This window comes from Brassica napus (assembly GCF_020379485.1).
Source record: "Brassica napus cultivar Da-Ae chromosome C7 unlocalized genomic scaffold, Da-Ae chrC07_Random_23, whole genome shotgun sequence".
Taxonomy (NCBI): domain Eukaryota; kingdom Viridiplantae; phylum Streptophyta; class Magnoliopsida; order Brassicales; family Brassicaceae; genus Brassica; species Brassica napus.
Window position 1 is genome coordinate 8,476 of NW_026014334.1, and position 24,675 is coordinate 33,150.

General features: G+C 30.3%; 3 protein-coding genes across 3 annotated transcripts; all 3 read right to left on the reverse strand.

The window, feature by feature from the left end:
- Positions 1–833: 833 nt before the first annotated feature.
- Positions 834–2,150, reverse strand: LOC106448051 (uncharacterized transmembrane protein DDB_G0289901). The gene is given in 3 exon segments (XM_013889985.3): positions 834–1,420; positions 1,516–2,004; positions 2,007–2,150. Coding segments are annotated over 3 exon segments (846 nt in total). The 5' UTR covers positions 2,110–2,150; the 3' UTR covers positions 834–1,166.
- Positions 2,151–2,544: 394 nt separating this feature from the next.
- On the reverse strand, positions 2,545–4,294 carry LOC106449353 (jacalin-related lectin 34). Its single transcript, XM_013891127.3, is given in 3 exon segments — positions 2,545–3,383; positions 3,714–3,973; positions 3,975–4,294. Coding segments are annotated over 3 exon segments (774 nt in total). The 5' UTR covers positions 4,238–4,294; the 3' UTR covers positions 2,545–3,132.
- An 8,508-nt stretch (positions 4,295–12,802) lies between these two features.
- LOC106445628 (peptidyl-prolyl cis-trans isomerase CYP40) lies at positions 12,803–15,208 on the reverse strand. Its single transcript, XM_013887214.3, has 9 exons — positions 14,902–15,208; positions 14,316–14,816; positions 14,130–14,217; positions 13,983–14,035; positions 13,619–13,723; positions 13,439–13,514; positions 13,278–13,315; positions 13,118–13,193; positions 12,803–13,018 (listed from the first exon to the last, which is right to left on the reverse strand). The coding sequence occupies exons 1-8, from the start codon at positions 15,070–15,072 to the stop codon at positions 13,140–13,142; spliced, it is 1,086 nt and encodes a 361-aa protein (XP_013742668.1). The 5' UTR covers positions 15,073–15,208; the 3' UTR covers positions 12,803–13,018; positions 13,118–13,139.
- Positions 15,209–24,675: the final 9,467 nt, after the last annotated feature.

Genomic DNA, 24,675 nt, shown 5'->3' on the forward strand with positions numbered 1-24,675 from the left:
CGAAACCTGTTCGTCACATTGTCGGAATTCCGTCGGAATGTTTCGAGAATATTGCCAAAGGAAGCCTCGAGAAACTATGAGTTTCTGAATGTCTTTTGATTGGTCGGGGTTAGAGTCCGTCGGTATTTTCCGTCGGAATTTGGCCGGAATTTTCGACGGATTTCTGACAGAATTTAGAGAAATAAGAATTTGTGGTTTCAAAACAACAGTCTAATGATCACATAGAAATCTTTGATAGTATGTAAATGATTTATAAGAGGTTTAACTAAAATAATTACTTGTTTCACTCGATATTATACAAAATCATCAAAATCTACTCTTATATACCGTAATATGTTTGTATAAGTATATAAGTGTTATTGGAGAATGTTACGAATACGTTGATATGTATACGTAAATAATTTTTTATATGAAAAACTTTAACGGTGTGAACTAATTTCATATTATAAATTTATATATGTGTTATTTGGATGTTTTAAGTATCAAATTATACATTTATAATAACTTTGCAAATCTAAAATCTGTTTCGTCGTGGAAAATTCCGACGAAAGTCAAAAACCCGTCGGATTTCCGTCGGAATATTTTGATGGAATTCCGACGAACTTCAAATCCCTATCGAAACCCCAAATTATAATATTCTGTCAGAATTTTATCGGATATTTCTGACGACCTGACTTTCGTCGGTATTTCGTCGGAATTTTCCGACGAAATACCGACGAACATGAAATTATATGTTTCGTCGGTATCTCGTCGGAATGTCGTCAAAGAAAACCGACGAAAATATTGTCTGTCGGAATGTCCGTCAGAATGTTGTGTGTTTTCTTGTAGTGATATAGTTAATTTGATATATGATTTAAATTTTTGAGAACATAAATAATAATTTATCATATTGACTTCTGGTCCGGTTGTGTTTCGAGTTCATCGGATATCGTTAAAAGCCCAGGTTTAGCCACTTTGGTTGAAGTTGTTTATTTCACTACGTGTGTTATTCTTAATAATGTCTCTCACATATTGAAAATTTACCTCAATGAAGTTAAGAAACGAATCTCCATCAATCTCATATCCAAACAGAAAAAAACAAATTAAATTAAAAATCCCCAAAAACAAGAAAAGATTCTAACGTAGAAACAACAAACCTAACTCATATATAAAGAGGCTAAAGATCTTTAGTCAGAATGGTGCGGAACAGGGAAGAGGGTGAACTTCATGTTGTGGTTGGTGCAATAATCACCATCATGCTCGCCCGAGGCAAAGAAGTAAGGCTTATTTTGTCTAAGTGCAAACTTGAAGCTTTTTTCTGATCTTTTATGCGTCAAACCAATCTTCTTTGCATTCTTTAGGTCGCAGTTCATATAACTCCATGGATCTTGGAACAAATACACATTGTTCCTTCGCTTGGCCGATTTATCGTACTTGAAAGCTGCACCATGTCAAAAGATGATTCATTAACACCAATTCAATGATTTACCATAGAAATAAGGTATAGTAAAATAAGATATAGTATGAGTTACTTACCAAGAACATCGTTGACGTAGAAAGGAGCATTCTTGAAAGCCCATTCTTTGTAATCCAAACCTTTTTTCCATCCATCAGATCCTCCCACTACGATGTTCCTTGGCGCTTCACTGTCCGAACCGGAGCTCGAACAGCTGGGTGCTTCACTGTCCGTTCCTGAACTGTTTGGCGCTTCACTGTCCGAATTATGGTTGGAATCCCAACTCCAGCTCCAGCCTGACCTAGGGTTCCAGCTCCAGCTCCATCTTGAACCATCAGGAATGGTACCTGAACCTGAGCCCGAGCTGCTTGACCCATCTGATCCCCAGCCCCATCCCCAACCAGATCCATCAGAGTTTGAACCAGAACCTGAGCCAGAGTTGTCTGAGCCGTCTCCCCAGCTCCAGCCCCAGCCAGGACTCGAGCCCCAACTCCGACTTGAATCGTCAGAGTTTGAACCAGGACCTGAGCTAGAGCTGCTTGAGCCATCAGATCCCCAGCCCCACCCGACCCGTTGCTCCAACTCCAGCTCCACGCCTCTGCACCTGATGAAGAGAGACATGCAAACGCCAAGACCAGTAGGATCAGCTTCTTTTGTGAACCAGAGAGAGACATCGTTTTTTCCTTCTTCTGACGTTGCTTTGATATGCGTAACAATTGTTTAGTGAGCTTCTAATGATGTTGTTTAGGTTATGAGAAACGTATTTATAGACTAAATAAACCGTATTGATTTCTGTGACAAAAAAAAAAAAACCCTATTGATTTTGGGAAAAAAGAATATTTGATTCATAACAGTTTTTAGTTTTTAGATTTTATCAATTATAAATGTTTTTTGGATTAGTTTTGTTTTCATTGGAGTGTAATCTTTTCATACCCAAAACTTATCTAACGTTTTTTCAAAAAAAAAAAACTTATCTAACGACAATAAATTAGGTTTTGAGATTATGATATATTGGAAAAAAGTTTCATTATATATCCTAGAAAACAAAAAGAAACTATTTTGCGTCACCCAATTCTCAACTCCAACGAATGAAACATTATTCATTATTGAATCGGATCGTAACACAAACAACATAAAACAAGGATTGAAGGTTTCAGACCTTTCTGTCCAAAGAAAGTTGGCGACCACCAAGTTTAGACCTGATGGTCCGATGAAACAATAAAAGCCACCAATATAGCTATCTATACTTTTATTCTTCTCTTCCCTTCCTTTTCCAAACGCTCCTTTTTCAATTTTCACTGATCCCGCTCCTTAGTCACGTGATCTTCTCTACCAGTTCAACTTCAAGCAACTAAGATACTTATAAGAAGCTAGAAACTTTATCAACGCTTTGAGTTTACAGTAGAATCTCTCATATTCAATTCTTTAACGCATTATCTGGTTCGCTCAATCTTTGGTCATTTTTGAATAAAAGTACTAAATCTTGACATTAACTTTTACCATGAAAATATGGTAGCATACATAAACAAGGGTGATCTCATAAATAAAAAAAGACAAAGCAAAACCACAAACAAATCTCAACAAAATGTGGATAATGGTAAATTGGTAATATGTTTTATTGACGACACACAACAACAAATTGAAAACCTAATGTTTGATACTTTTGACGTCGGAGTTAGCTTTTAGTACCAAACAAATTACCAACGGGGGAGGATAGGCATGACGGTAAACTTCATGGTGCCATTGCTGCAGTGAGCACCGTCATGCTCGCCGCACGATATGTAGTAAGGCTTCATTTTTGTAAGAACAAGCTCAAAGCCATTCCCAGCACCTTGCTTCGGTGATGCTATCATCTTTCCTTTCTTAACATCGCACTTTTCGTAACTCAATGGGTTAGAAAACAAATAAACGCTGTGCGTGAACGGTGCTGGTGGGTTGTATTTGAACACTGCAATCGGATAATTATATCATAACATTATCGTCAAACTTATTGATATTATTAAGTCAGCAATATGATGATAGCTATGAATTTGACAACAAACAATGTGAACTAATATGATACAAACTAGACCGTGCTATATGTAATTTAATATACTTTTGACTGATGTCTTTTTCATCAAATATGTACTGCTGGGCATATAGTATCCATAAGGGTATTAATCAGCTTTTATATGCTACTACTATAAAATATATATAATGTATATATATATATATATATATCGTTTAACAATTGTGAGATTCTGTAGAAAAGAAAAAAGTAAAAAACATAATTACTCACCAAGTATGTCATTGAGAAAGAAGGGGGCAGTCTTAGAAGCCCAGTCGGAGTAATTGAAACCATATGTCCACTCTTTGTCTCCACCGACTATGATCTTTCTAGGTGCATTGTAGGTTGCGTTATAACCTTTTGAGTGACCTCCCCAGCCCCAGCCAGAACCGGAGCCGTCAGATCCCGAGTTGTTTGTGTTTTTAGGACCCCAGCCCCAACCCCATCCCGACCACGGGCTTGAACCTGAACCACTTGAATGGTTGGAGCCCATACCCCCCCCAACTCCATCCTGACCCGGGGCTTGACCTTGAACCACTTGAATAGTTGGTGCCCGCACCCCAAATCCATCCCGAGCCGTTCCGGCTAGAGCCCCAACCCCAGCCTGAGCCAGGGCTTGAACCTGAACTGCTTGAATAGTTTGAGCCTCCACCCCAACCCCATCCAAATCCCCTATTGGCCTCAGCAAATGTGGAAAATATGGAGGCCACGGTCACAAAGACTAAAACAAGGTTTAGAAAAGGAGAATGTGCCATCGCTTTTTCTTTTGAATGGTTACTTATTTGATAAATGATTGTGATGCTTCCTTTGGGGTTTAAAATTAGACTATTTATAGGAAAGAGATTGTGCCAAACTGCCAGAAATGTGAGATGTTTGGTGGTGTTATTCAATAATGAATTTAAATTTAATTATACTTATTTTATAAGAGTCAGTGTTATTTGATACCTGATTGTAACTTCTATATTAAAATTTAATGTGATTTGGTTATTACATCTAGAATATCTCAATTAAAAGATTTTGAAATCTAGGGTTATTGGTTTTTAGATTTACACTCTCTTAATTAAAAGAAAGATTTGAATACAACAACTAAAATCTGGTGTTATTCATGTTTAATAGATTTTTCAATCATTTGATTTGAAAATTGTTAGAATGAATTTGAATCTTTTTTCATGAGTAAATTATATTAATAGAAAATCCAACCTTTTACCCTAAGATATTCAAATCATATATTATTAATAATAAATCAACAAACACTATTATTAAAAGTTTATAAAAATTCAAATTAAAGATTAGAGAGTTTTTCATAGAATTTGAAAAACAGACAGATGGATTTGTTAATCATGTGTTACTGAGTTTAATTCTCTAGTGTAAAAATAAAATGACACTATGTTGAATTTATAAATATAATGATGCAGATTTAAGAAATTGGATTCAAATGAATAATGAATCAATCTGAAATGACCAAAACATTTAAAATCTGATATGTTTTAAATCTAATTGAGTTGACTTCAATTTATACAATCAATTTAGTCACACTTATTTAAAAATATTATTCTACTACAATATAAATATAAATAATAATAATAATAATAATAATAATAATAATAATAATAATAATAATAATAATAATAATAATAATAATAATAATAATGGACTAACAGTATTATTCTACAATATAAATAAATAATAATGGACTAATTCATTATTTTTTTAGCACGCCAATATATTACATTCGTTCACAATGAGTAAAAAGTAAAATGCGGCCGTAAATGTTTGAATTGTGGCTATAACAAAATATAATTTTAAAAGTGAATGGTAGCGAGAAACCAAACAAATGAGACGACTGATTCAAAACATGTGAAGATTCACAAGGAAACATGCATTGGACTAGGACACTTGTTTAGTGGAACGACGTTGACCCTTCTTCACTTTAATTGCTACTTGAACTAATTAACGTTGACGAATCCATAAGTCACATATAATCTTTTTTGTTAATCTTCTATTCATCATAAATCGCCTTTATAATTACGTTTGAGTGACGATAAGATGATTTAACATAGAGCTCAATGATTTTTTTTGAAAATTCACATTTCTTCGATTTATAGTTTTTTCGTTCATTTTTTTTTGAAAAAGTAGTTTTTTTTTTACGTTTAGTTTTTTCGTTCATAAATGATGCAAGACTAGTTTAGACCGTGGACTTTTTGCAGGCACGAGTAGGCTTTTACTGATTTGCCAAGATTAACTTGTTTTGATTCTTATGTTTCTCTTGGATAAATGTAACTCTTTTTAGAATTACGATAAGGGGGTCGCTTATGACATCTTCTCGTTAGTATAAGTTGTTTTCATTCATTATAGGAAGTTAGCATTGTAAATGTTTCTCTTGAACTCTTTCATCAATAAATTTGAAAATTCATTTAAAAAAAACCTTTGTAGGATCATGTCAAATATGAGTTATCAGTTAAATGTACATGAGTAATGTTTTATTTCAGGAAATAGATTCACTTATGCTCTTGTGGCGAAAGCGACGTTGGTTCCGAACAATGGTGGGTTATGCTCTTGCCCATAAGGTACTTAACAAAGATCCGCATCACCATATGAAAAAGTACATGCAATTCTCGTTAGCACATACAAATCATACAAAAGTTCCCACATATCCTAATGAATCTTATCCAACAAGAATGTTTAAATATTTAATTAGTTAAATAATGTTTAGAATTAATGTTGAAAATACTTATGAATTATTTGATAAGGATCTTATCCTCTTTGATAAAGAGAAAATAAATAAAAAGAAAAATTTAATTTTAATATAATAAAAGGAAAATCTGTTATTGCACGCATAATTGTTTTTGTTAATATTAGTTTTCAAAAATTCTAACATTCTTCGACACAGGTAAATTATTAGAGATTGTTCATGTATTAAAATTAGCAAACAAAAAAAATTTCCTAAGTACTCCTAGCAGAGCTTTCAAATGATGCACATGTTCGGTCAAACTCTTGTTATAAATAAGGATGTCACCAAAGTAAACAGCTACAAAGTGTCTTATGATAGATCTCAAAACATGGTTGTCAAAAGTGTCTGAGCTTTGGACCACAAGGGTTATGCTCTTACCAGTAAGGTACTTAACAAAGATTTGCATCACCATCTAAAAAGTACATGCAATTCTCGTTAGCACACATAAATCAAACAGAAGTTCCAACAGATCCTAATGAATCTTATCCAACAAGAAAATCTCTAATTTAAGGGCAGAAAACAAGCAATAGATGGTTCTGAAGATTGAAGAAACAATATACCATTAGAGAAGAGTTCAGAAAAGTTTTGCACAACTGTATGGGTTTGCGTCTGTAAGATTAAAAAAAAGATGATTTACAACGAGGGGTAGTCTTCTTATATAGTGGCTTAGCCTCAGAGCATCCTTATCAACATTTAATAAAATATAAATATTAGTTGAATAATTTTTTGAATTACTTGTTGAAGAAACTTGTGAATTATTTGATAAAAATGTTCTTATCCTCTTTGATCAAGAAAAAATAAATAAAAGAAAAATTTTAATTTTAATATAATAAAAGGTAATCAGTTATTGAGCCCATAAAATCTTTTAATAATAAGAGTAGTAAAATTCTTGTTTTGGCAATTTTAGTCTTCAAAAATTCTAGCATTCCACCCAGGTAAATACTCCCTCCGTTCTTTAAAGTTACATATTCTAGAGAAAAAATGTGTTTCAAAAAGATCTATTTTTTATATTTCCTATGCATATTTTATTAACTAATTGCAAACTTCAAAAAACTTAATTGCTCTAGTTGAATTTTTATTGGCTTAAAATTATGGAAAAAAGATAAACACAAAAAAATATGTAAATTTAATGTGTTTTATTCAAACGTGTGAAAAATCTAGAATATGTAACTTTAAGGAATAGAGAGAGTATTAGAGTCTGTTCGCTCATTAAAGTTAGCAAACAAAAACTCTTTCCTAAGTTCTTACTTCCAGCTTCGTTTGAAAGTAATTCACATATTAGTCAAGCTCGTGCTATAAATTAAGATGTCACCAAAGTAAACAACTACAACGTGTCTTATAATAGATCTTAAGACATGGTTGTTAATGGTGCCTGAGCTTTGTACCACAAGGGTTATGCTCTTCCATGTAAGGTACTCAATAAAGATCTCCATCACCATCTAAAAATGTACATGCAATTCTAGTTCGCACACACAAATCATATAAAAATTCCCACAGATCCTAATGAATCTTATCCAACAAAAAATCTCTAATTAGGGCAGAAAATAAGCAACAGATAGTTCTGAGGATTGAAGAAAACACACCTTCTGAGAAGAGTTCAAAAAAGTTTTGCATAACTATTTGGGTTTGCGTCTATAAGATAAAAAGAGATGATTTACAACAAGGGGATATTCTTCTTTATAGTGGCTTAGCCTTAGAGCATCCTTATTAACAGTCAATAAATATATAATATTAGTTAAATAATTTTTAGAATTATTGTTGAAAAACTTTTGAATTATTTGATAAAGATGTTCTAAACTTCTAATCCTCTATACTGTCTTTGCTTTTAACCTTGTTACTTACTTACGTAATCAGCCAACCAAAAATGACCTCTCTCCTTCGTTTTTGTAACTAGGCCATCAACACTACAATCACCGTTAACATTATTGTCTTTGACTTTGCCTTTAAAATCAGGATTCATCATTTGCGAAAGCTCACATACTCCATGATTTTCCTTTACAATACAATCATCTTTACTTGAGCCATAAAGCTCCATATTCAGATCAAATTTGTTGTTTCGATTCCAACTATACCCGCAAACGACACAAAGTAAATGGACGAATTCTTCTTCATATATCCAATAAAACTGCTAACTTATCGATCATTGGCAAGTTATTGATCAGAGAACTTGGAAAATAACTCAACTTAGCACTAACAATTTTCTGGTCCATTATGAAATCGTCCAAAACCATCATCTTCAATTACTCTAACGTAGTATTTAATTCCAAGGTGAGTAATTTGCCTCATTTTTCCTTATCAACAATGAACATCGACTCGTTATTCACATCATGTATCCAAGCACCACATTTTACATAGATATGAACCATTTGATTTGATGAAAAAGAGATATGGAAGAAGGAAAAGGAAGAAGATCGTTGAATCAAAAAATTGAATTCATGATTTAATGTAAATCAACATCAAGAACAAGATAAGTTTGAATAAAATTAGTTAAGATTGATCTCTAGACTTTTTCAGGTTTAAAAAACATAGAATATACGAAAAATACATAATACATATTCTAGAAAAGATAGAACATAGTGAAAATGTTGAAATTTAAACTCTATTATGTTTAAAGTATTCATACATGTAAGAACTTGATGTTTTATCTATGATATATATTCTGTAAAACACATAACACAAATTAACGTTTTTTAGATTTTTCTACAATGAAGTAAGAAACTTATACAATGGGGATGATTGGTTGAACTGTAGACGTGGGAATGTAGCTGTAGGATTTAGGCTGTAGTTTTTATTGTTGTAGCTTTATATTTCTTTACTGTAAAAAAATACTACAGTTCCTAAAGCATTTTAAGAGTTGCTTTAATAAAAAAATAGTAATACATGAATACAAAAAAAAGGTGGTAGATGTTGTAGCAAGACTTTAACTTTAAAATTAAAGGTACATCGTGATTGGTTAGGATTAGTACTTTAAAATAAATAAATCTGAAGTCTTAAGTTAAAGCTCAATCAATCATCACCAATATATTGTATTTATAAATAACAAAAACCTTTAGTTAGAATTAAGTAGGGGTGTCAATTTGGGCTGGTCCGTTCCGGCCCGCCTCAACCCCGCCAAGTCCGTAAATATTTTAGCCCGGCCCAGAAATATTTTGGGCCTAGAATTCAAAGCCCGGCCCGGCCCTTATAGGGCTATAGGGGTTTTTGGATTTTTTTGGACTTTTTGAAAAATAATTTGTCATTGTCGCTTCCATCGTTTTAATACATGTGAATTTTCATTAGAAAAAATAGTTTCATTTTTTTTAAATATAAAATGAGTTTAAACTTTCTTTTTTATCAAATCAAAATATTTTACTTTTTCGTATGCTTTAAAAACATATTATAAACAAACCAAATTTAATAAAATTTAAATAATCAAATATAAATTAAAACTTAACATATAAGAAAACAAAATTTATGATAAACATGGTTAAACATTTCATACTTTGCATATTGAAAAAAACACATGTTGTACATGAAATAAGAAGGTACATTTGCCAAATTTAAAATGTGACACTTGTAATGATCAAACAATAAAATCCTTAACAACTTTTATATTTATTTTATTAATGTTTGGATAAAAATATCAAAAATATATGTCAACACTAATATATCGTTTGGATTGCAATAACGATAATATTTAAACTAAAGTATAAAATTTTGGGTTTTCGGACCGGCCCTAGCCCAAACGGACTTAGGCCCAAAATACTCAAAGCCCAAATGAGCTTAGCTCGAAAGACCCAATTTTTTTGGGCTTATAAAACTAAGCCCAAACCAGATAATTTTTAGGATTCGGTGGGCTCGGGCTGCGGGCTTCGGGCTTCGGTCTTAATGACATGTCTAGAATTAAGACAGATGTATATATATTTGGATAAATCATATAGAACATATAAGATATTCGAAGTTAGAACGTCTGGTTTATCCTTGTAAAAAGGTTAATATACATTCTAACAAATTTAGGTCAACATATCCACATTGTTTTTGGATTTATATATTAAAAGATGTAAACTATATATATAAAATGTATATAATTTTAAAAAATTATTTTAGATATTACGAGATAAATTATGTTCAAAATTGACAAATTAATACAAATGTATAAATGCACATATACATTTTTATCATTGTCTATTTTGCAAATTTCCTTTTAAGGCGCTTCATAGAAGACTAACAATTAAATGTATTATTCGAGACCTAAGCGTTATAAAATTATTGATTTATTATTTATATATTTTACATTATATATTTTAATTCTTTGATAATAATAATAAAATTATTTTTATGAATTATAAATAAATAAATATATATATATATATATATATAACTAAACTAGACAAATTTGTAGATTAACTAATTAAACAAATTTTGAGAGATTTAAAATGGTTTAGACCAACTTAAATTAATCTAAATCGATTTTAACTAATTTGAAATGCTTAAATTGAATTTTAAGAAAATCGTTTAAGCCATTGCCACTTTACCACAAAGTCAAACGCTTAGGCGCCGGTATTTTTAAAATATTGTCTAGAACCATCTAGATTACCAAGAACTACATGGATAGCCAAAAATATGAAATACAATTTTGATCTAAAATATCGGCAATAAATAAATTAATAACCAATATCTATAAATACAACTTATAAATGTGTTGAAAATATGCAAAAGTATCTAAACTGAATCATATAAAATTAGAACTATTCAGATATTTTTATCAAGAAAAAACTGAATTATTTAATATTTTAATCCAAAATATCTTAACTACCATGTTTACCCAAATTACTTGATATTTTATTCAAAATTCCGGAAAAGCAAACAAAACTAGAACCACATTGAACCCAATTTTAAGATATTGTTCTTTTATTACCCGTACCAAATCAAAGACTACTTGCGGAAAAACGGCTTATTCATGCCCGCACTATGAAGCCAGTGAAAATACATACCCAAACAATATTAACGTGCCAAAACATTCATAAACTAAATAAGAATTTGAATTGCATACCAAAACTCATAATAAATAGCTAAAACATGCTTCGTAACTGACACGTGTCAGTCCATTTTAAATGTATTGATTTATTTTTTTAAATTATTATCTTTTAGTCTTTGTCATTTTATTTGTTTGTAAAGTGCCACAAATAATTAAAATCATCAAATTGGCCTTATTTATAATTTCAAAATTGGAAATAAATTTTAATATATGATGATAAAAATAGAAATATTTTTTATCAAATAAAATAAATTTAATAATATAAATATATTATTATTATTTCATATTGAAATATTTGATATAAAAAATTAAATAAATAGAAAACAACATAAAATAGTATCATAATTTAAAGCCTAATTTAATCTCACTAGTTCTTAAAGTTTATAAAATATTTTTTTTATTTTCTTAGGTTATTTTAGTTGCAAATCTTATTATGTGTTTGCGTGATATATATAATATAAATAAAATTAAAATTTTGTAATTTTGTTTGTAGTTATGAAAACCAATGTTAATTACGCTAGGCATAATGTGTGTGCTTGACCCTAACCTAGCGCCGAATCAATTATTTGGTAATTATACGAGAATTAATCGGGAAATAGTTTTGTAAACTTTTGTGTATTATTAATATTACATACTAGTTTTGTAGCAAAATAAAAATAATGTAATATGGTCTAGTGGTTTTGTGCGATATTTGTTTTCTTGAGATGATGCGTTCGAAACTATTTTTGGTTAACTAGCCATTCTTTTCTTTTTATTAAGTAAGCGTAATATTATTAAAGATCTCTACTATAAAATCAAATTTCTAAAGAGTATTTTTAGTTATGTTGATTAAAATTGAATGACTATATTTGTAAAGAAAATTTTATATAAATATATACTGAGTGGTATTTCTTGTAAATATTACATATGAGTAAGATTATTTATAATTAATTCTCATGTTTTAATAAGGTAGATAACATACTTTGATAACTAAATTAATTAATATATTGTATATGATAACTATCTAAATTTCTGATAAATAATTAAATTTATTATTTAAATTTAATAAAATCTGGTAAAAAAATAAAATTGTACTTTTCAAATTAAAATTATAAATACGATAAATTTGATTATTTAAGTTATTTAAGGCATATTAACAAAAAATAGAATTATAGGGATTAAACTACAAAAAATTAAAAAAAGATAGTCTAAATCATCCTATACCGGCTATATGCATGTTTTAGCTATTATTATGAGTTTATGTATGCAATTCAAATTCTTATTTAGTTTAAGAATGTTTTGGCACATTAATATTGTTTGGGTATGTATTTTCCCTAGCTTCATAGTGCGGACATGAATAAACCGATTTCCGGATTACTTGGACAGATATATACCTAATTTTCTCTGGTTCTTAGATGGATCCTAAATACACCTACATGAACTACCAAATACCCGAAACAATCAATTCGAACCAAATACCCAGCTACCCAAGCCTAGTTCTATGTTTCATGCAACAACAATTAAACACGATTATTTCTGTATTTGCTAACACATAAGCAAAGAGAGAAAATTGGGGAAGGAAGCAAAAACAAGAGCGACAGCAATAACTCAAAATTCCATAAATAGTCATCGCATAGTCTGTCTTGGGTAAGAGATTATGCATATCTTTGCTGGAAATGCAGAAGTAAACATTGTTTACCAAAATGAGGGAACCAGAAACAGCGCCCAAAGTCTATTGAATATTTCTTTCTTTTATATGCTCTTTTCACCCTTTTCTTTGTTAGTCTCTTCTCCACTATCCAACCAAACCTACAAAGACAGCAAAATAGAAGCTTAAACATCATATCATTTCCACCAAGATACATTTTCTGGTAACTTGACAGTTAAAACTGAATAAGATAGACTTACCCCTAAAATGTATCAGACCATTCTATCCAAACATTTTGCGGTACTGCTTTTTCTCTTTATTGTCTCTAATGGCAATCTGCACAGGTGTACACATATATCAACTTAATTAAGTCACTCCAAAACAATGAAACATCATTGGATTGTTTGTAGGCGTAATTACCTTTTTCATTACAGCAGCATATTCTTTCTTGAGACCAGCTGAAAATCAACATCAGGTATCAAGCTAGTTAGAATCTTCCGCAATAATAGATTTAGGCGTCTAATCTACTCATACATCAATAACCACACACACCAAAAAAAGACTCTTGGTAAACGACTTACCATCGTTAGGTTCGAATTGAAGAGCTTTCTCCAGGCTTTCAGCAGCAGCATCGATGTTATTGAGAGCCATGTAGGCCTAATATCACCACCAAGCACAGTCATACTCATATCAAGAGAAATCTCCAACACATGTTACACTTATACATAGGCATAGATTATAGAATACACTTTTTTAAGTACCTGGCCCTGTCGAAACAATGCTTTGACATTGTTATCTTCATCACGCATAGCAAACTCAGTGTCCAACAATGCTCCCTTTGCATCTCCGAATTTCAGTTTGCAGGCCTGCCACAGAAGCCAGCAACGATACAAATAGATGAGACCAGTGCAATAGAATCAGCTATAGAGGGAATCAAAAGCAATTCAAGCTTTATAAATGTATTGAAATCTATACGAGAATGAAGATGAAGTTTGTGTTGTAAACAACCAACAAACATATTCTCTTACGCGCCTCGGACGGTACTTAAACACACAAATACATAGTTTACATGGATTTCACTCACAGCAAAAGATTAAACAAGGAAGGTGAAAAGCATGGACTTACAGCACTGTTAGTGAAGATCTGCGACTTTGTCTTACGCAAGGCAGTGCTGGTCTCTGCAAGATCACAAGTAGATTAATTAAGTGAGAGACACACAGTAGCAATATCCCGTGAGATGCAGAAGTATATAGAGAGAAAATGATGAACAACCTTGGTCAATGCCATCTTTCTCCCAGCAAATATCCAGATAACGCAAAGCCTTGCGGTACTTTCTAAGAGCCATCTTGTAGTCTTGTTTCTAAAGAGTAGATTGAGTTCATAAAACAGGATTCAAGGAAAGTAGACAGACATATTATATCCAATTATAAGAAAAGAAAGGTTGAGAGGAAAGCAAACCTTAAAGTGGTCGTTACCACTAGCCTTGACAGAGTCAACAGTCTCCATCCACCAAGACAACTCAAGAGGGCTTGCATTAAGATCAACAGGCCAGTCAGGGAACACATCACCGTCGTTGAAGAAGTTACAGATGCCATCATCTTGGCCCTCGGGAATCACCCCACAGTCATGAATCACGACATCCAGAGAAGGACAAGCGTTTTCCTCGGTTGAAACATGCTCAATGGAACGAACCACTCCCATCCCTTTGGTAACCCTTCCAAAGACAACATGTTTCCCATCAAGGTGAGAAGTGCGAGTGGTGGTGATGAAAAACTGAGAGCCGTTAGTGTTGGGGCCAGAGTTAGCCATAGAGAGCATCCCTTTCCTCTCATGTTTGAGGTCAAAGTTCTCATCTTGAAACTTTAACCCGTAGATAGATTCACCACCAGTGCCATCATAAGCTGATATGTCCCCTCCTTGAATCATAAACCCCTTGATAACACGGTGGAACCGATTCCCCTGAAAGAATAGGATATTACAAATAAATCATAAAAGGAAACACCTTTCTACTTTTGACATTCAGCTACGAACAGCTCTTTCTGACCTTGTAGTGGAGAGGGACGCCGGTGTTGGGGCCGATGCCTTTCTCGCCGGTGCAAAGCGATCGGAAATTCTCGGCGGTTTTGGGGACGACGTCGTCGTAGAGCTCGATGATGATTCTGCCTTCGAGCTCCCCTCCAATGCTAATGTCCATGAAACACTTTGACTTGCCCATCGCTCGATTCACTCTGAAAGCAACTGAAAATGCACGCTCCTGTTGCTGTGTCTTTAAAGAAGAGAGAGGAGAGCAGACTTCGTTGGAAATCAAAACGACAGAAGAGCGAGACGCATGAGTGACCAAAACCCTAGGACCCACTTTCTTCCTCTCCAACTTTTATTTTATTTTATTTTAAATTATTTTTATTAATAGATCCATTCATATACCATAAGTCCATAATAATGGATAGTAGGTGATTGCCAACTAGACAATTTTTATTTTCTTTCTTTTTTCTATTTGGGTTTTCTCAGTTCTTCTTCGGGACCATTGCTTTTTATTTATCTTTAAAACAATTTGAATTTTCAAAACTCTACTAAATCCAAGCAAAACATCTTATACGATTTGGTTCAGTTTTTGAGACCTTTCATTTTTTTTCTAAATTTTAAAGAAAAACATACAAGTATTTTTATTGAATCAAGTATAATCAGATAAATTTGATCACAATCAAATAGATTTGGTTTAAACCAGATATATCTGGTTAGTTCAATTACTCGGTTCAGAGAAATTATTAAAAACATCGGTCTGCTTTGTATTGTATCCACAGTAATGCGTGTTTGCAATGACCCAAAACTTTAATATAAATACAAATTTCTACTTTAAATTCAATCAAATAAAAAAGTACTTAAAATATAGTAAGAATACACTTATCTTTTTATGACTAAACAAAGGGGCTCTACATTTTTACAGTTATAATCTTGAGAAGTCTTTTCGAGATAGTGAGAAATCTACTCATGTATTATTGTTACAATTATTTTATTAAATTTTGTAAAATATTTTGATGAAAAATAAACCTAAATCATGTAGATATAAACAATTCTAAATTATGTGAATTTAAATTTAATAAAATCAATGTTTCATACAAATTAAGATGAGCGAATATAATTGTAAGTCCTGATTGTGCATTTGTTTAGGATTTGATAACAAATGTTCAAATAATGTTGATAGTTTTAGGGTTAGATTTTAGAGTTTTAAATATTTTTTGAAATTATAATTTGACATGAAAGTGCGTAGTTTTGAATATATTAAACATTTTATAAATCAAATGATAAGAGTAAGTCAAGGAAGTCTTGGATGGAGACATTAGCATAAAATCACATGAATCCGGTGGAAAAGCAAACAAGAAGTTGGAATACAAGAAGATCAAGTGCGATCCTCACGGGATGTTGATTGCGATCCTCACGGGATGTTGATAGTACCTCACACAGCTGTTCCGATGGTATATTAGAGTATGAGGTGAACTGCAAGGGTACGTCAAAGCCATTCTCGAAAGTTCGAGCTACTCTCACCTCAGAGATGAAAGAGAAAGGGGTGGAAGCTGTGAAGGGTTTATGATCAATTTTCTGAAACACAAAATGTTTGATAGTGGAACTTGTTTTGGAGCAAGTTCTCATGCTCACCTGAACTAATCATGAACTCTAAAGGTCAAACTAATGATTTAAAACAAGCGCTTGGTGGGAGACAACTCACTGGTAAGTATTTATTTACCTCTATTATTAGGATTTATATCTTTTTCTCACCGTCTTTAGAGTTCTTTTCACACCGAGACGGTGTGAAGTAAGTCTGAGGGAGGACACTAACGCCACTCTCTTTTGATGTTTTTGATTCGTTTCTTTTTCAATTATTATTTTTATTTATTTTGTTTTATTGAGTCAAACTCTTTTTGGGACTGCCTTTCTTAGAATTACCCGTCTAACCAATGCTAAAGTGACTATTCTTTCAGCCATTGACTGCAGATTTTACTACATGAAAACGCCCAAGTGGTCTGAAAAGAATGCGAGTATGGTTTCCCTCTCCCTTCCCTTAAAAATGATAAAAATGATAAAGGTCAAAATAAGTGAATTGGAAACTTAGTGGTGAATCCCATTAGTACTCGCATCTCATGGAAGTATGTGCGATAAACTCAGTCGATAGAAAAAATAAAATGATACCCTACAAAATAGGGAGAAATCGACTGGGGAAGTGAGAAAAGAGAGAGGAAAGAAACCGGAAGTATGAAACATGAACGGGACAGACTCCATGTGTCCATTGATCGATACTCCCTCGATGATACTGCACATTTCAATTCCTAATAAGAAGTCAGTGATGGTGAGTCTGGGTCACTCCAGGCTGTGGGTTGAAAATGGTATTGTTACTAAGCTGATGGTTAAGTACATGAAAGTATCTTCTTAGGGAGCTTTGTGAACATATCAGAACTTATTCACCAATGCGTGTTTATCCTCCTGAGTTCAACGAGAGTTAGTTCATTGGATTGTTAGACATAGTAATCGAAGCCATGAGAGTGGAAAGATTATAAACCGTGTTTTGAGTTCTAGAGCGGTGCTTAACTGATTTTCTGAAAGTGGTTTGCATTCACTATCTGATTTCCTGCGATTCCTTTATTGTCCAACGCTTTTATTAATAGTTTTGTATCTTCGATTTACTCTTCTGTGTCTCATTTAAGTTGCATCCAAAACCATCTTAGTGTCTTCTAGCTTTATCTAAACTTGAAAATTGAAAATGTGTATATGGTCTCTGTGGATTTGATCCCTAAATACAACCGCACACATCCGTGCACTTGCAGTTTGACTTTACTGGTTAAAACTTTGAGCATATGTTAACCCACATATCTGCAGAAAAAGACATGAATAAATAAAAAACCTAAATAAATAAAAAAATGGTGACTTACAGTCGGAGAAGTTATTACAGTCCGAGAAATTATGGTCGTTAACAACACCAGCGGTTACAGATCTACAAAAACCGACGGGAAAAAAGAAGCTAGACTACACTTTTAGGGTTTAACGACGGCTAAACGCCTTAGGTCAAACACTGAACTCAACAGCAAACAATAAGAACTTATATGCCGCAGAGTCAACGAAACGCGGTTTCAGATCTGAAAAAAAGGAAGCGGGTGGTTAGTTTAATACTAAAATACTCTTCGGTACAAAGGATAAACGATATTACCGGCGGTGAGAACGACAGAAATGAGAGAATCTCCGGAAATCACCTTCAAAATCGTCTCAGAGAGAAACTGCTAGGGTTCCTTGCATTTTTCAACAAAAAATGAAAAAAATTATTTATATGTCGAGTAATTATCTAATTAAGTTTAATGTACTTTGGTAAAATACTTTCTGCAGATCGTCTAGACCCAAATATAACTCTTAACTCAAATAACTAACTTCATTGCCAAAAGACTTACATAACCTCAGGAGACTTACAAAAATTTAGAAGACTTTTCGGGGTTATTTCGTAAAAATGAATTCTGGTAATATGTTTGGTCATAAGGGGCTGGTTGTAGTTTCACTCGCATTTTGGGTTATTGTTACATTTGATTCAACTTTGAGTATGCGTTTGGTGTTAAAATCAAGTTTTGAATCATATTTGGCAAATTCCTCGAAGAAAATAAGAACAAATTTTAAGAACCAACTTAAGATTAATTAAGATAGTTTATTATGTCTCAACATTTATAAATTACTCACTCTATTTCAAATAAATACATGTTTTAGTTTTTTCATACAGGTAATAAAATATATTAAATTGCAGTATTAAATGCATAATTTTTTGGGATTATCTATTTCCTATAGTTTTAAACCAATAAAAATCTAGAAAATGCAATTAATTTTCTTGAAGTTTACAATAAACTATTATTACTTGACAAAAATGCATTGAACATATAAAAATATATCGTTTTGAAACAACATTTTTCTCTAAAACATGTTTTTTTTTTTAGACTGAAGGAGTAAATAGTTGGAAAATTGCCAAAAATATCATATTCATAGTACCACTTTTCATGTTTAAATAACCACTTTTACCTTTACTTTTAATGAAGGGTAAAATACATTTATACCCTAGGGTTAACTAATCTAGACTTAGGGTTTAGAGTTGAGAGGTGTGATAAGGTTTTTGAATGTGAAATTTAGGATTCTAATACATATATAAATAATTACTTAGAATCTTTTTAAAAACATTAAAAAAATAGTTTCAAAAATAATTTTGATTTTCAAAAAGAAATTTTGAAGAAAAATCAAAATTCAAAAAAAAGAATTTTCATATTTATCATTTTCTTGGTACCGTTATTCATTTTTATCACCACTAAAGAGACATTTTCAAAAGTATATTTTTCATTAAGTGACAAAAGACTCATATACCGTTGTTCTCTCTATATATAATAAATAATTATTTAAATAAAAATAATTAAAAATTAAAAAAAATTAATGAAGAAGGTCGTAAACATGAAAATTTCTATTTTTTGAATTTTTTTTCAAAATTTCATTTTGAAAATAAAAAAATTATATTTTTGAATTATACTTTTTCAAATTCGAACGTTTTTATAATTTTTTTTTGAATTTTCTTTTTTTCAAATTTCTTTTTGAAAAACCAAAATTATTTTTGAAACTATTTTTTAAAACTTTTTTATATATTTTTAAGTATTTATTTATATTTTGTTAGAATCCTAAATTTCAAATTCCAAAAACTCTTGGGGGAATTTCACTTATACCACTTTGGTGATACTATTATTCATGTTTACCACCAACAAATAAACATTTTTCATTAAATAGTAACAGATACTTATATCCTTGTTTTTTATATATAATAAATAAATGTTTAAATACATAAAAAATCTAAAAACACAAATAATTTTTAATTTTTTTTCGAATTATACTATTTCGAAATTCAAACCCTAAACCCTAAAACTCAACTCTAAACCCTAAACCATCAATCCTAAACTTTTTTTTTTGAAATACGAACCCTAAACCCTAAAACCTCAACTCTAAAGCTTAAACCCTAAAAAGTAAACTCTAAACACTAAACTTCAACTCTAAACCATAAAAAGTAAACTCTAAACACTAAACCTTCAACTCTAATCCCTAAACCTTCAACTCTAAACCCTAACCCTAAATTCAATTCTAAACCCTAAACCTTCAACACTAAACCCTAAACTATCAACACTAAACCCTAAAGCCTAAACCCTAAAAAATTAACCCTAAACCCTAAAACATCAACTCTAAACCCTAAACCTTCAGCTATAAACCCTAAATTCTTAACCCTAAACATAAACCCTAAAATCCTAGAGTTGATGTTTTAGGGTTTAGATTTGAAGTTTTAGGGTTTAGAGTTTTAGGGGTTAGGGTTTATGTTTAGGGTTTAGAGTTGATGTTTTAGGGTTTAGATTTGAAGGTTTAGGGTTTAGGGTTTAGGGTTCAAATTTCAGAAAAAATATATGGTTTAGGGTTTATGTTTAGGGTTTATAGTTGATGTTTTAGGGTTTAGATTTGAAGGTTTAAGGTTTAGGGTTAGGTTTAGAGTTGATGTTTCGGGATTTAGGGTTTAGAGTTGATGTTTCGGGGTTTAGAGTTGATGTTTCGGGGTTTGGGGTTTAGAGTTGATGTTTCGGGGTTATATTAGTTTACCGTAGGTTTTTTTTGTCAAAGTTAATCAAAGAGTGATAAATGTGTTTTACCCTTCATTAACAATTATGGTAAAAGTGGTTAGTGTAAACATGAAAGTGGTAATTTGAAAGTGGTATTTTTGGCAATTTCCCAAAATTCTACTCCACCGCTCAACTCTAAACCCTAAGTCTTGATTAGTTAACCCTAGAGTTATAAATGTGTTTTACCTTTCATTAAAAATAAGAGTAAAAATGATTAGTGTAAACATGAAAAGTGGTACTATGAATGTGGTATTTTTGGTAATTTGCAATAAAATAAAAAATATATTAAAAAGTTCAAATTTGAAAATAAATAATTCGAAAACATAAAAAATTATGTTTCTTTTATTTTTTAGTTTTTTATATTATTAAAAAAATTTTATTTAAATAGTTATTTATTATATATATAAAGTGAACAAGGGTATAAGTGTCTTTTGCCATTTAATCAATGACGTATTTTGAAAATGTCTATTTAGTGGTGGTAAACATGAATAATGATACCAAAAATGTGTAAACATGAAAATCTCCCCTAATAGTTTATAAGCTATGTAAATAACAATTATGAACTTGTATAGTTGTGATTTTAATATGCATATATATATATATATAGATAACTAAAATACAAGAAAAATAAAATTTTTTAACTATACTGTAAACTAATTATTAAGGCTAAACCGCGCTTCCATAAGGTTTTTATAAAAAGTATTGTTGATAATTGTTTTATATCTATGTCGTTTGTTTTAAAGTTTATGATATTGTTGTCTTTCGCTCTGTCTCATTTTAATTATTACAATTCACCAGCATCTATACTATTATTTGAGAAGTGAATTTGCTTATTTGTAATGTTCTCTATAATTTTAGGTAATTTGCGTATTTGTCATGTTTTTAGGGCTTAGCTAAATCATTGATTTATTATTATTTTTTAGTTGAGTCACTAATTTATAAATTAAAAAAAAAAGAATTTTAATGAATCTTATATATAATTAAAAAAAATTTCATTTTACTAATATTAAATTTATATGTTATATTAAATATTTAATTAGTTTTTCTTATTTGTCATATTTTTGAAAGATTTTAGACTTTTAGCTAGGTTATTGATTTATAATTAGTTTCTAAATGACTCACTAATTTATTAATTTCAATAATACTCTTAATGAATTTTATATATAATTAAAAATGAATTTTATGTTAATAATATTAAAGTTATATGTTATATTTAATATTAAATAACTGATTATAAGACAATTTGAAAAGAAAATTGTGTTGCTATCTGAAAAGAATATTTTATTATAAAATTAAAAAAATAAGTTACAAAAGAATTTATAATTAAATATTAGTCAAGCAAAAATATTTATAAAAATATAGTTTCTAAACTATTTCTTAGATATGAGTGTTTTAAAAATTTAACACAATAATATGTATATATTTTGATGAAATATATTTAACATATATAAATAGTTTAATGTTTGATTTATCTATTTGAAAGCATAAATAATAACTTATTATGCTGGTTTTAGATTAATAAGACATAAAATAATAAGAGTTTACAAGACGATTATGTCCGCATGTGCGGACAAAACACCTAGTTACATTTATTAGATTAACGAAAAACACAACCTTATCGTCTTATATGGTTGATCATATTAACCTACATAGAAGTTTATACTTGAATTATGTGTGTTTTGTTTTAAGTATTTTCATTTCATATATTTTGTATTCTTTTTTTTTTTATCTCTGTGTGGTTTATATTGTGTTTGCTTTTTGAGATATTAGTACTATATCAGCTTTGATTTAATATAATATTTATCTATTGATTGATAATAGAAATTGAGTGTGTTTCTAATTTTTGATTAGAACAATAACTTTAGATTTGCGCTATATATCTTCATTTTTGCGGTTGTTATATAGTTATACTGCTTTTCTAGAAATTTATTGATTTATTTTCTATTTATTGTTTTCACAACTATTTTTTGAAATCTTCATTTTAGATATGTATTAATTTTTGGTTGTGGTTTTTCAATAAGTATACATTAATTTTGGTTGTGGTTTTCAATAATTTCTTATTAATTTCCATTATCTTGAGTTTATACCATAAAAAGAACAAAAATCTATGAGATACACTGCTTTTCTTTTTAATTTCATTCACCTTGGTTTGATTCAAGCAATATCGTAAATGGATTCTCTTTTCTATGAGTATTTCTATATATTTTCAAATTTATGTATTTTTTTTTTATATTATGTATTATCATTAAATTTTTCGGTATATCTTATTGTTTTTTTCTAAATATTTTTAATCATATTAATCACTGTTGTGGGTTTATCATTTTTCTTGTCAAATTTCAAAACTCAAGTTCAGTAACTAAAATAGAAAAAAAAATATATGCCAGATTCACTCCTTTTTATTTTTTTCTTGGATTTTGATGGAATGTGGAAAATATCATAAAGGATTTCTTTCCTTTTTGTTTTTCATTTTCTATTTTCTTGAATTCTTAAAATTTATGTACTATATTACACTATGTATTTTTACTAAATTATTAATTTTGACGAAATTTTCACCAAACAAAATTATATCTCTAGTTTTTATTGTTAATTTATTTGTTTGTTTATATATCTTATTATCTCTGTTTTCTAAATGTTATTTGATATGTTTCGATTATATATTTATCTGTGGTTGTGGTTTTTATCTAATTTCTTGTTTATTTTTTTTAGAATTGAGCTCAGTGAACAAACAAACAAAAAAAGAATTTGTGAGGTTCACTCTTTTATTTTGTTAAGGCAGATTTGATGTATAGTTAAAATATCGTCAATTAATTTTTCTTCTTTTGTTCTTACAAATTGATGTACTTTGAATTATATTATTATTTACTTTCAGAAATATTATTATTTTGGTCGACTTAATATTATTTTGTTAATAGATTTGGTTAAACAATAAATTAATTAATAATTCTAAAAATTATTTTTAGGTGTCAATTTTTTAGATAACTTCTTTAATGATGTGGAAGCATGAGAAGAGATCATGGTATAATTTTGTTTATATAGAGGATTACTTTGATAATAGGAATTAAATTGAATTAAGAGAATTTAATTGAATTAAAAAGAATTAAATTGAATTATAATAAGTTACAAGGATAAAAATAAAATTAAACAACTTAAACAAAAACATATCTAATCTCATATACTTAATAAGAAAATAATATCAAAATATTTCTTTAATTTAAAAATTAAAATTTATTTATTTAGATAATAATGTAACATAAATAAATTCAAACAAACATTCAAATAATTTACTGATGTGTAATTACATAGCTATACTGCCATCATACCAAATATAATTCATCCTATATAATAAGAACCAAGCACACCACTAAAATCAAATATATAAACAAACAAACAAGCAAAATATTTACATAAACAACACGAAACTGAACGTAGAAGCTTGAATATAAAAAGTCCAGCAAAGAAAAACAACACGAAATTGCTGTATAAGGAAAATGAAAACCCCAAGATCTTCATACGTTTGTGAAACGTCTCTCGTGATGGTGTTAACCATATTCTTGCTCTTCATTTTAGGTGAGTCATTAGCTTTATAAATTCAAACATTAGGACTAATTTGGTGATGGCAATTTTTAATGTGTGATTAAAGTTTATATTTGGGTTATTACAGGACAAGCAAGTGCAGTGGGTGTTCTCAACACATGATATGTTTTAATGGAGTACCGTACGCGTGTCCTGACAAGTGCGATATAAAGTGTAAAGAGAATGGTTTTAATGGAGGGATATGTGTAACTGGAAGTCTCAAAGTTTGCGCAATGTTGTTGCGATAAAAGGCTTACGCCATCGATATTGTCTTATATGGTTAAGCCCCCCATCGATATTGTCTTATCCCGTTAAACCTCCTCCATCGATATGTCTTATCCTGTTAAGCCTCCCCCATCAATATTGTCTTATCCTGTTAAACCTCCCCCCATCATGATTAATATTGAATCATAAATGTCTGAGAAATAATAAAAATTTATTATAATAATACGTATGATTGAATATTGGGGTTTTTTGCAAAAAAGTCAACACAAATCTAATCCATGACTTTTTGGAATTTTCATTTGCCCTATTCACTCCAAAAGTTCGAATTATTCACGAAAATTCTATTACTTTTTTTC

Coding starts and splice junctions, on each gene's coding strand:
- LOC106445628 (XM_013887214.3), bottom strand. CDS start 15,072: ATGGGCAAGTCAAAGTGTTTCATGGACATTAGCATTGGAGGGGAGCTC. Junction 14,036..14,129: donor GAAAGATGGCATTGACCAAG/GTTGTTCATCAT, acceptor GTGATCTTGCAG/AGACCAGCACTGCCTTGCGT. Junction 13,515..13,618: donor CATTGTTTCGACAGGGCCAG/GTACTTAAAAAA, acceptor TGGTGATATTAG/GCCTACATGGCTCTCAATAA.